At 41.9% G+C, this 13,363-nt stretch overlaps 1 protein-coding gene across 4 annotated transcripts in view; it reads right to left on the bottom strand.

Annotated features, from left to right (window-relative positions):
* CREBRF (CREB3 regulatory factor) overlaps positions 1 to 13,363 on the bottom strand; it is a 36,673-nt gene that overhangs the window by 5,639 nt on the left and 17,671 nt on the right. For all 4 annotated transcript variants that reach the window (XM_042850836.2, XM_005298058.5, XM_005298059.5 and 1 more), the window contains 3 exons: positions 12,892 to 13,017; positions 10,243 to 11,308; positions 699 to 893 (listed from right to left, as the gene is read on the bottom strand). In XM_042850836.2, coding sequence (XP_042706770.2) covers positions 699 to 893; positions 10,243 to 11,308; positions 12,892 to 13,017 — 1,387 coding nt within the window. The remainder of the gene's footprint in view (positions 1 to 698; positions 894 to 10,242; positions 11,309 to 12,891; positions 13,018 to 13,363) is intronic.

The following is a 13,363-nucleotide window of genomic DNA, read 5'->3' as shown; positions in this document are numbered from 1 at the left end:
TGTGTAATGATTCATCCACTCCCAGTCTTTATTCAAGCCTAAATTTAATGGTGTCCAGTTTGCAAATTAATTCTAGTTCTGCAGTTTCTCGTTGGAGTCTGCTTTTGAAGTTTTTTTGTTGAATAACTGCGACTTTTAGGTCTGTAATTGAGTGACCAGGGAGGCTGAAGTGTTCTCCGACTGGTTTTTGAATGTTATAATTCTTGATGTCTGATTTGTGTCCATTTATTCTTTTGCGTAGAGACTGTCCGGTTTGGCCAATGTACATGGCAGAGGGACATTACTGGCACATGATGGCATATATCACATTGGTAGATGTGCAGGTGAACGAGCCTCTGATAGTGTGGCTGATGTGATTAGGTCCTATGATAGTGTCCCCTGAATAGATATGTGGGCAGAGTTGGCAACGGGCTTTGTTGCAAGAATAGATTCCTGGGTTAGTGTTTTTATTGCGTGGTGTGTGGTTGCTGGTGAGTATTGGCTTCAGGTTGGGGGCTGTCTGTTGGGTGTCTGACTGGCACTATCTCTTCCCTGGATGCAGTACAGATTCCAAACAGTTAAATAAAAGTTATACTGTTTCAGTGATTCCTTCTCATATAGCAAAACAAGAGCTCCCTTACATGAAGTCAGAGACAGCATCAGTATGTGAAGATGACAACATCAAAGACGCTAACTAGTTACTAGAGAACTACTCTTACCGTGATGGAGCCCATTCTTCTGATACATGTTACTTGGTAACGTATCTCGACTCCACTCCGACGGCCTCAGCATTCTTTCTTGTTGCGATGGTGTCAGCTGCTCACTATACTCCCAAAAGTATCTTCGTTTGCCTCTTTTTCGGCAAGATACTGCAGCACTTTCTTTTAAGTCTTCCACCGAATCATTTTCGTATCCTACAGGAATAAATTGCATTAGTCAGTTTATAAACTCAAGATTGGAAATATTCTAATGTGTCTACAGGTACCAAACCCAGCATTCAAGAAACTACAAGTGAGAAGACTTTTAGTTAAAGCCCTCAATGGACTTGCTCCACACTATCTAATTAACCTTGTTTTTCACCTTGTATGCCACTTCGGCATTTGCCATAAATCCAGCAATAGATGTATAGCCATTGATGCAGCTGCAACTGCGATAAGACAATGACTGCTGAATTGGGGAAAGCCTCTCTCTGCTCTTATACCACTGATGATCCAGCTATCCTCTTCTCCACAATCTCCCTATCACACAATGTGAGAGCTGCCATCTCTGCAATTCTTGTAGTGTTGGATAGCCGTCTCGTACCTCCCTCATCACTTTGTCCTTCAATTCTCAGCAAAAACATTCCAGTTCTCCCTCATTTCATAAATGAATCTATTCAGCAATGTAGAATTTTAAACAAAACAAAAAAGCATCCTAAAGGGCAAGTTGGACAAAGAGCAAGATCCTAATCCATCGAATCAGTCCAGAACAAAACTTTGTCTGATTGACACCGTTAAAGCTTGGGGAAAAAAGATCACCCTTGTAACATGCCCTGAAGGTCATGATAGCCAGTTTCGTCAGACCAATGGAAGAGAAAAAGTTCCAGTATAGGAGGCCCTCTGTTCAGCATTATCTGCCACCAGCTCCACCTCTCATCTAAACAACTAGAGCCAAGATCCATTCAGTTTGATCCCTTGTCTGCACCTCTTTAATAACAAAGGAGAAAAGATAAATAATCCAATTACAAAGAAAAGATATTTTAGAGTTAAATTAGGATGCAGTTTGTATGAAATATATTACTTAAAAACATGTTTTTATACCTCAGTTTTTAATACCTATACCACCAGGTTACAGAATAGAGAGTTTTCACTCTGCAACTTTATAGCACTGGTACTGGATTATTTTAGTTATCTTTTATTCTCTATCCACTTAGTTCTTCACCGCAATTTTAAATAGGACAATTTTTGAAAAGTAAAATATTGAGCGTTACTTACAAACGAATTGCAGAGACAAAAATGGATAATTGGGAACAGGACATGGAATGACGTGATGTAATAAGTAAAGATGTTAGTGATTTTATTGCATAGATAGAGAATCTCACTTCAATTTTTTCATGCACCAAGAGAGTAGGGCAAGCGTTGGGATTCTATTTGTTAATTAATGCATATTTTCCTTTTTAGAAGACAGGATGATGTGAATTAAATATCAGGGTTTTTTCCACCTTGGTTGCCATAATAAATGTAAGAATATAGATTTTATACCTGGGTTGGTAAACTCCCACCATGATTTGATAAGTTTGTTCCCTCTTAAAGCCAACTATAATGGCATTAAGTGTATTATAACACGGTGAAAGCATTGCTGCCAAAACCCTATTGCCTCAAAAGGAGAGGTTACTCACCTTGTGCAGGAACTGGAGTTCGTCAAGTGACCACTTCAAGAGCACACGCATCCCATGTAACTCTGGTCAGAGACTTTTGGTAGCAATGTCTATTTGACCCACGCATGCACCCTACACTTCTTTCTGCCCCACACTGAAGTTATTTAGGATTGCACAGGCAAACCACTCCCAGTTCTTTCTTCACCACATAGTCCCATATCGGAAACTCTGAAGCTGAGGAAGAGGAGAGTGGATAGTGGAGCACCCATAGGGACACACATCTCGAAGAACTCCAGTTCCTGCACAAGGTGAGTGACCTTGCCTTCTTCAACTAGTGTCCCTATGGATATTCTATTTCAGGTGACTTCTGAGCAATATCCTCATTAGAGGAGGGAGCTTGGAGCAGAGTCCAACACTGAAGAAAAGATTGCAATCCCAAGGGCAACATCTGATCAAGAAGAATGAAGCATTGCATAATGCTTGGAAAAATGTATGTATCAAGGTCCAAGCCTTGCAGATCTCAATAATGGGAATGTGTTTAAGGCCACTTGCCCTAAATCAAGCAATGTGAAAAAGTTGTGAAAAAGGCTAATATCGTTATGGAGTATATTAACAGGAGTGTTGTATGTAAGACACGGGAGATAACTGTCCCACTTTACTCAGCACTGGTGAGGCCTCAGCTGGAGGACGGTGTCCAATTCTGGGCATCACGCTTTAGGAAATATGTGGACAATTGGAGAGAGTCAAGAGGAGAGCAACAAAAAAGATAAAAGGCTGAGAAAACCTGACCTATGAGAAAAGGTTAAAAAAACTGGGCATGTTTAGTCCTGAGAAAAGAAAAGGTGGCGGAGGAGGGAGCTGTTAGTCTTCAAATATGTTAAGGGCTGTTATAAAGAGGATTGTGATCAGTCATTCTCCATGTCCACTGAAGGTAGGACAAGTAGTAATGGGCTTAATCTGCAGCAAGGGAGATTTAGGTTAGATATTTGGAAAAACGTTCTAACTATAAAGGCATTTAAGCTCTGGAATAGGCTTCCAAGGGAGGCTGTGGAATCCCCATTATTGGAAGTTTTAAAAAACAGATTGGATAAATACCTGTCAAGGATGGTCTAGGTTTACTTGGTCCTGCCTCAGCACAGGAGGCTGGTCTTGATGACTTCTCAAAGTCCCTTCCAGCACTACTGTTCTATGATTCTAAGTAACGCCACCGAGGTAGAAAGAGATCTTTCAGAATGGGCTCACACTCTAGGAGAAGGGTGTATATTGGCAAATTCATAACAAGAAGTAACATTACTCAGAAATCCACCTTGAGAGTCTCTGGGAGGAGATTATGGACTCTTTGGGCCTGTCAGCAATTGAGACAAACACCTGGGATACCCTCTAAATGATCTGGTTCTGCCCAAACAGAAGGTTAACACTCTCCTGACCTCCAGGTAAGGCAGCATCCTCCCTGGTCTGATGTAGCTTTGGAGGAAAAAAACCTTGGAGATGGAGGACTTGGTTGATGTGAAACTCAGTCAACACCTGAGAAAGAAACTAAAGATGCGAATGTAATGAAATTTTGTCCCTGAAAAACACTATAAAGGGAGGGTCCACAATTAAAGTCCGTATTTCCCCAACTCTTCAGGCAGAAGTGATGGCCACCAACAAGCAGCCTTCATGGACATGTAAAGAAGAGAATAACAAGTGGCCACTGGTTCGAAAGGGTGTTTCATAAGACATTTAAGTACTAAATTTAAATCCCACATAGGAGTGGGTTCTCTAATCTAAAGAAAAAGCCTTCTCAATCCCTTCATGAATCCCACTGTTGTGGAATCAGCCAACACTGATAATCCCTCAGATGAGGAATGAAAGACTGTCATAGTCACCAAATTAACCCTAACAGAACTTAAAGATGATCCTGACTTTAATTCTAACAGATAGTCAAGGACAGGAGGGAGGGAAGAATGAACAGGTGAAAGACGTTGCTTGACAGACCAATGATGGAATCGCTTCCATTTCTGAAGGTAAGTATTTTGTGTACAGCTTTTCCTACTGTTTAATAATATTTGTTTTAAAATATAAAGTATTAATTCAGGCTTTCATTTGAAATGCTTTAACTGTTTTTCTTTCTTTCTCTGTATCTTTAACAAAAGGTTAAAAGGATTTTTAATGGGGTGTTTGTCATGGTACTAAGCAGGCTGACATTGCTATAAACCAAACCCCGAATCTTGCTTAATACTGTAATTTTTACACAAGTGACTGGGTCATGTTAACTCCTATGACTCTTTGGGCACCTTTGGGCATTCTAAATTAATAAAGCTTTATACTGTACAAAAACAAAACTGAAATGGCTTACAGGACCATCAAAATACATAACAAAATTCACACTGTGATTCCAAGGATATTTCAAATCTGAAGTTTAGATTACTGAGCCGTTCCTCTTTAGAACAGTGTCCCAAGACACAAGGAGAACAGAAAAGTTACCAAACAAAGATTCTCCAGATAATGACATGGCTGGGTAGATATTAGACATTCAGGGCATTCTGTAAACAGATGGGTTATTAGTTTTCAATTAGTTGGACCCATTCTTTTCAAGAGTTGCTTTACAAGATGATGTATTGGGGCCACTGGGAAGGGAAGGGAAGAGAAGGGAAAATGATCTAGTTTGATTTTGACCTTGCCTAGTCAAGTCATTCCAGAGGGGCAGCTATCAACCCAAGTGCCCTCATATTAGAGTCTAGTACAGGGTTTCTCAAACTGGGGTCTGCGAGTCATGTCTGGGGCTGCCGGCCCCGCTGATCAACTCCTCCCCCTCCCTCCCAGTGCCTCCTGCATGCCATGGAACAGCTGTTCAGCGGTGTGCAGGAGGCGTTGGGAGGGAGGGGGAGGAGGCGGAAAGAGATGGGGAAGAGGAGGGGCAGAGGTGGGGCCTTGGGGGAAGGGGTGGAGTGGGGGTGTGGCCTGGGCTGAGTGGAGGGCTTGGGGATCCGTGACAAATTTTACATCAAAATGGTGGTCCTCAGGTTGCTGAAGTTTGAGAACCGCTGGTCTAGTAAAAGAAATGGGTACTGAAAGTTAAGAATATGATCAACCCTACCAAATGCATTCTTTGCTACATCCTATGTGCAAAAGTAAGGGAGTCTGCATCCAATAAGCTACCTGCGATAATCAAGAGAAGCATCTTTCCTCAAATCAGTGGTTTTCAAAGTTTTTGAGCTGAGCCCCCCTTTGAGTTACAATTTTTGGTTGTGTCCCCCAACCCAGACAGAAATAGACACAATACCTGCCCCTCCCATCCCAGGTTTTCAGGGTGGGGAAAAAGCACGTGAGACGGTCTGTGGGGGTGGAGCCAGTACTGGGCGTGGAGGCTGCCTTGAGCGGAATTCCGCTCAGCTGCAGCAGATGTTGACACTGACCCACAGGGTGGCCTGCTGAGATGAGTCAGGGAGTGGAGGTGGAGCTCCTTCCCCGAGCCCTGACACATGGGGCTGGCATCACCACTTACCCCCCGAACGGTCCTCCATTTCCCCATAGGATGGCACGCGCCACCATTTGAAAACCTCTGCCTCACAGAGTTTCAAAGAGCTTTGCAAATATTAAGTGATTTAGCCTTGCAACACCATATTGAGGTAGAAAAGTATTTTACAAAGACAGAAACTGAAATACAGATAAGTTAAGTGACTTACCCAATGTCACACAAAGTCAGTGTCTAAGCCAGAGAACATGATTTCTTAACCATCAATTGTGCATTGTAAAAAACAACTAAAACAAAGTTCACAAACAAAAAACCCAGACATGCATGTCTGGTAAATTTTTCCTGAACAGTGTATGAGCTGTCACCCTAATCCCAAAAATCACATACAATTCATGGTAAGGATAAGGAAAGACCCTCGCACTCTTGTTTAGGATTTAAAATGCACTCTGTGACCTACCCCATTTTGTTACCCTGTAACTACCCAGTATTATTAGGGTTCAGGGATTTGAAAAAGAAGTATACAAGTCTGTAGAAATCCTTCTGGACCTGGTTTTCTGGCAAGAACATTTTGGAGCTTGAGAAACTTTGCAGGGTGAATAAAAATAGATGATTTAAAAAAAAAAAAGTATTTTAACCATACTTTAAAAATAAACTTATTTAAAATTAAATTTGAAGTGCTAACCCAGCATTTGATACCAGTAGTAGCTTCTGCAGGTTCAGTGAGAATATTTTTTAATTTCAGTTTGTTCAACTATGTCAGTTCAATGACTAATTCATTAAAAGTCAAGAAACTGAGTGGGAGTTGAATGAGATCTACTAGTTCTAAAATCTTGAAGAACACAGTGATAAGAAAATCAGTTCAATTCACTAGCTACAGATAAGACTTTATTTATTTAATAAATCAGTTTGAAATATCAAAACATGTTTTCATAAATCTTTCTTATGTACCCAGCACATTTTAGGTAGTTTTTTTTAAACTAATAAAAATATTGTGCAGTTTGGGGGCATTTTAGTTGAATTCCTATTTCCATCCAAATGCAGCTGGACACAAATCATTAATAAAATATTAATCTAGTAAATAATAAATGTGTCATTCATCGTTTTCTAACATAACAAAATGTAATAATTAAGACACTGAACAAATGTATTTATTTAAGCAATTGTATAACTTAACATATATGTATAGTTATGCTCCTGGCTGTCCAAAGGATTTATTAAATTTAGTGTAATGGCTATATTTCACTGGTAAGGAACCATTAAAAATGGTGATCTGCAACTATTAAGTATCAACCTTTCTTTAGAAAAGTAACTGAGTAAAATGCAGACCAAGAGTAAATGTTTCTTGCTTGCTGATTTATATCATGATTTAAAGTTAAATGACATCTTGCTAAATCAGCAGTTCCCAGTCTTTCTAAGCAATTTACCAGCTAGACCTCAGATGAACCAGCTAGTGCCTCTTATTCTACTGAATATTCGAATCCAGCATGGAGCTTTGGCTACGCCAAAGTGTATCCCAGCCTAAATACTCCTAGGTTGGAAGGAGGGAGTGGTGCTCCATCAATTCTTAGTATTATAGGAAAGTAGAGCCTAGAATGCCCAGAAATGGTACATATATCAATTTAGGAACTAGTGCCCTAGTTTTATTACTGTATAATGGAAAAGGCAGAGAGGAATTCTGTTTTTAAAACAGCTCGTCCTCTATTAGCTAGTGTGAGAGAGAACCTAGACAACCCACCTGGAATCCCATGCAATGTCAGTTGACCTTTGCTGAAGTTTGGGCTCCTAATGCTCTTACCATACATTAGCTACACTCCTGTCTCCATGTCAGAAAGGCAACTCAGTGCTGGCCTGACAAAGGGAGACTGTAGTTAAATAGACTGAGTCACCAACCCCTGCCCAAAGTGTAATTTTCATTTATTTACTAGATTATCCCTCTTTTCAGCTGCAGATGCAGTGCACATAAGATGTGCCTCCGCAATGACTGGGTGAGGAGGATAAGACCTCAAAACAGTTGTTGCTCAATAGAGATTGGCCATCCACTTTTAGGATATCCTTTAAACTATGGATAATGAAGGAGCATGCAGATTATTAGTTTATCATTGTTTCAGATGAGTCAGTGCTTCATAAACCCACAGAAATACAGGGCGGAGGGGGAGGGAAAGGTGAATCAAAGTAGAAAATATACATGATAGGAGTCAATAAAAACAGTAGGCTCTTTGTCCTTTCAGTGAAATGCATCTCTGTGTCAAATTTAACTCTCTACCTTTAGTTTCAGTATAACAGAATGAAGTCTTCCTGCTCTATGCTTATTACATCACTTCCTCCTTCCCATCTAGGTGTATTTAGGCTGGGATACACTTTGGCGTAGCCAAAGCTCCATGCTGGATTAGAAAAATAAAGAAGCAACAAAAACCCTGGTACGGTATAATTAGACTATATGGTGATTTAATCTTTTAGTTCCACACTTGGAATAAATGACCTTCATTATTTACTTGAAGCTCCAGTGAGCTTTTATAGGCCAAGAGGCTTTTTTGTTTCTTAGTTACGCTGCACGTAGGAGCAGTAGTATTTAATAGAAGGTGGAAGGGATTGCTGGTCAGAAAAAACTTTCAAAAGAGCAATTAATGCAATGCCACTAACTGAAATTCCAGCAGTTAAAAAAAATTCCTTTTCAAGATTACATATTATTAAACATGGGAACGTAATAATGTGGCATAGTGGGCCAGGAATTATACAGTACGGCAGGGGTAGGCAACATATGGCACGGGTGCCAAAGGCGGCATGCGAGCTGATTTTCAGTGGCACTCACACGGCCCGGGTCCTGGCCACCGGTCTGGTGGGCTCTGCATTTTAATTTAATTTTAAATGAAGCTTCTTAAACATTTTAAAAACCTTATTTACTTTACATACAACAATAGTTTAGTTATATATTATAGTCTTATAGAAAGAGACCTTCTAAAAACGTTAAAATGTATGACTGGCACGCAAAACCTTCAATTAGAGTGAATAAATGAAGACTCGGCACACCACTTCTGAAAGGTTGCCGAACCCTGCAGTACGGCAATCAAGTCATACCACACAAAAACGTAACAGAAGCCACTCAAAGCTTCAGAAAAAGAATAAGTTGAGAGGATTCCCTACAGAAGCAATGAAGAGGGAAAGCTTAGAGGATGTTAATAAAGACTTGTAATGTACATGTAGAAGTAATATAGAGCATACTGAATACCCAATACATTGTTTTATACAAGGTCTACTCATGACTTCTTCCTTACAAACATGCTTGACTGAGATTGCTGATCTAAAGTGGAATTTTTTAACTGCCTTTTGAGTTTCCTCCCCAAAGTTATATATTGTCAAGTGTTTGTAAAAGCTGTTAATGGCTATTCTATGCTAGAAAGTTGTGTAAAATGTGTATACCCACTAATAAAACTAGGCCCCTTAGCTATAGGCCTATTTGCTTATATTTAATCTTTACTGTAATAGTTACTGCATTGTCACCTTCCAGATGAGGATTAGTTCTCTGTTTTCTACTTGCAGATGAGAGAAGAGTTCTGTCTCCACAGTCCCATTGAATGCTTGCTCTCTGAGACTGCCAACAGGAGGCCAATTAGGGACAATTATAGGATTGATCTGTGTATTATGGACAATTGTCCAGTAGGATCTAAACCAGGGGTCTCAAACATGCGGCCCGTGGGCCACAGAGTTATTTCCTGCGGCCCGCCATAGGCGCCGACTCCACCAGCAGCCAAGCTCCCCTCCCCCCCAACCACATAAGGAATAGTTACAGGTGTTTATATTTTATTAAAACCCCGCTTTGTATTACAGTTTTTAAAAAGTTAATACATTGACTTTTAATAGCATACTATATTACTCTTCATTTTTTACTATATTTTTGTATCATTGTATTAAAAGGTTTCACTGATGCGGCCCTCGGGCCATTATACTAGTCCTCATGTGGCCCTCGTGGTGATTTGTGTTTGAGATCCCTGATCTAGACAGACTATCAACTGATTTCACATTGGCTACCCAGGCAATTGTCAGGGGATAAAAATTCTCTTGATACACTAAAAGAAACAACCTATTGCAGAGCTGTAAGGCTCTGTGTATCCCACTATCAAGCAATTGACTCAATACATCCCAGCCTAGGAAAGGGATGGATAGATACATGCAGTAGTGTCTACTAAGCTGGGAGTCAAGAATTCTACATTCTCTTCCTGATTTTACTACTGACTCTTTGTGACCTTGACCTTCTCTGTGAAACGGGCAGAATACCTACCTAATGGGGTGCTGTGAGGTTTCATGTTTGCATTTGAAATCCTTGGATGGAAGGTCCTATGTAAGGGTAAAGTGTTACTATCTATATCTATAAATCATTCCAAAGCATATTTTCCCCAATACTTGCTTGGCAGAAAGAGTTGCCCACCTCCTAATACCACAAAATTCAACAAACCTGGTTCAGAGAAAGTATCACTGATGTCATCATCTTTGTCTTCCTCATAATCTTCTTCCTCATCATCATTTTCAGACAGTTCATGCTCACTGCCAAACCCCTCATCATGGTCCTCATCTTCAATATCTTCCTCATCTTCCTCATCCTCTTCAGGGTCTCCTTTGGTTGGCTGCTCACCCAAACTGTCTGTGACAAAGAGAGAATAATTGTGCTCTTCTTTCTTCTGTGAAGGATCGGAGACAGATGTGCTGGCAGAAAGGCTGCTCTCCCCCACAACTAGCCCTGGAGGTTCCTGGGGTGGGCTGAGGAGCAGCTCCTGAGTCTCTTTAAAAGGCAAAATAGGAGTATTATGACTCTGAAGGGAATCTATCCCTTTCCTCTCTTGTCTCTTTGCTACAGCTCCACAATAGCAGGTGTTCTCCTTTGCTGCATCTGCATGTGCCTGGCTCAACACTGGTCTGCTTTGTGGTAATGGACTGATCTTTACTTTTGCCTTTTTAACATAGTCTTTACATTCAACGTGACTGTTCACCTTCTCATTATTGTACACATTGGTCTTCATGATTTGTGTGCTTGAAGTGGGCTTGCTTGCCTTTTGAACACAGTCTGACAAAGGTGCCTCAGCCTGAATGTTCTTTGAGGAACACACAGGGGCTGCTGCTCTACTTGTGATTTTTTTCCCCGGTAACAGAGAAGTTAAAGGGTTTTGTTTTACACTGAAGAGTGAATCCGAGTAATAAAGTGAATCTGACACAGGTTGAGAGTCCTCACTGTTAAGCTGGGCCAGAGTTGGAGTTTTACTTATCACCTCTTCATCTTGGTATGGGCTTGAGAAATCATCAAGGCCCAGGTAATCCACTTCTTTTGTTCCCCAGATGTCACAGCTGGTTAGTTTGGTGTACTTAGTTAAGTCTTCACAATATGTGTCCCACTGCTCCCAGTTTGAGGTGAAAGCAGCTTCATTATCCAGGATGTCTGTAAAAGACTCTAGATTTTCAATATCTTTGCAGTCCTCCATAGAAAGGAAGTTGTCTCTGGAGCTCTGTTGATAGTCCATTTCTCTGTCCTGTGCATAATAAGACAAGATAACAAGGCACATTTTATAGGCCATCCAGCTGCCTGGTCTATAAAAACAAACAAACCCCTCAAACACTGAGTGCTGGTGAAGTGTACCAGCCTGATGGCACATGAGGCCTTTTTATCCCAAAACCAGACACAGCACAAGTAGCTCAGCGTTGAGCTAAAGCAGGGGTGGGCAAACCACGACCCGAGGGCTGGATCCGTCCCCTCAGGGCTTTGGATTCGGCCCACGGTATTGCCCCCCCATGGCACCACAGGCCCGGAGCCACTCTCAGAAGCGGCTCCCGGGTGGGGGGACAGAGAACTCCGCGTGCGTTGCCCTTGCCTCCAGGCACCGCCCCCCATAGCTCCCATTGGCTGGGAATGGGGAACCACGGCCAATGGGAGCTTCGAGGGAGATACCTGGAGGTACGGCAAGGGCAGCACACACAGAGCCCCCCTCTCCCCCTGCACCCTGCCCCCCAACTCCCTGCTCTGAGCCCCCTCATACACCCCACACCCCTCCTGCACCCCAACCTCCTGCCCTGAGCTCCCTGCTGCACCCTGTACCCCCTGTGCACCCCAACCCCTGCCCTGAGCCCCCTCCTGCACCCCAACCCCCTTCCCTTCCCTGAACCCCCTCATACACTCCGCACCCCTCCTCTGCCCCAATCCCTTGCCCTGAGCCCCTTCCTGCACACCTTACCCCCTCCCACACCCCGCACTTCCTCCTGCACCCCAACCCTCTGCCCCGGCCCTGCATACAATTTCCCCACCCAGATGTGGCCCTCGACCCAAAAAGTTTGCCCCCCTGAGCTAAAGTATCTTTTTAGGGGAAAGGTAGGAGCGTAGTTTCCATGCTCCATCAATTTTGGGCTTCTCTGCTGAGACTGCCAGCAAGGGTACTGGCCAATTGTGTTATGGGTTTTTGTATTGTGTGCACACCTGGCCACTGGGAACTGGACTAAGCCCAACAATTCATTTCATATATAAAAGAGCCATCAGATGGAAATTACTTTAGTTCCCTACTCACCTGGGTCAGATTTATACAAGTGACCAAGAAAAGAAGGGCTCCACATACCAGCCATTACCAATGCCAGATATCCCAACCCTGAAGAACCTTGTTCTAGCCAGATCAATCAAATAATGAATATGAGCAATCTTTTTTCCTAGTCCATGCATGTCTGGTATAGGAAAAATTAGTTATTTCCAACATAAACTTAGTTTACATTTTGTTCTGTTCATGTGTCTCATCCTCAACTTGGGGGAATGTAATGTCTTTCCTAGAGAAGACTATCTTGTTTGGGACTTATGTCTGCAAACAACATCCCAGCAGCCATACACCTATCTGCTCAATCTGAGGCTCCTGAACATAAGACACACCAAAGCCTCTGCTGATGGTTAGTTTTAACAGCTTCCTGTAAGTGAAACATCCCAGTTGGTGGCCTGGTGGTTGGGGGCTACGTCACTAATAAGTAGTAGTGAATAATCAGACAGCAGACCTTCACTGAACAGCTCCCTATAGACCATCCCCTCATTTCCATGGGAAAGGAAGATGCTACCCAAAGGGAAAAAAACAAAGTAACTTACTAGTTCATACATGAAGTCTGGATCTGAACTATTTGCCAAGAGATCTGTGCTCGTCAGCGTCTGTTCTGAAAATGTGTGGCACTGAAAGGCATCCCCAAAAGGAGGGTCCATTCCGCTCACACTGGGCTACAACAAAATTGTTTGATTTTGTTAAGCAAGCTACAAAAGTTATATAAATATATACATATTATATTATATGCGCACTCCGACACCCCATGTACCTCAACTTGGAACTTGTTCTATACTTGCATTTGGAAGACTTTTAGATGAACAAATAAGCAAACAGCCAGTTAACGATATCCAATGCTTTTACCCACGAGACACTAAAATTTGTATCCATCATGTAGCTGCTAGATAGTTGCTCATTTATTCCTTTTTGTTGTTGACTTGAAATTCTCAGTTGTTTGGTGAGCTTAGTGATATTTTAGTGCTTGTAGAAGTGACAGACTAATACCCCTGGCTCTAGTCAATA

Source organism: Chrysemys picta, chromosome 8 (assembly GCF_011386835.1).
Source record: "Chrysemys picta bellii isolate R12L10 chromosome 8, ASM1138683v2, whole genome shotgun sequence".
In the NCBI taxonomy this organism is placed as follows: Eukaryota; Metazoa; Chordata; order Testudines; family Emydidae; genus Chrysemys; species Chrysemys picta.
The sequence above is the reverse complement of the archived record's forward strand: the minus strand, read 5'-3'. Positions and strand labels throughout refer to the sequence as shown.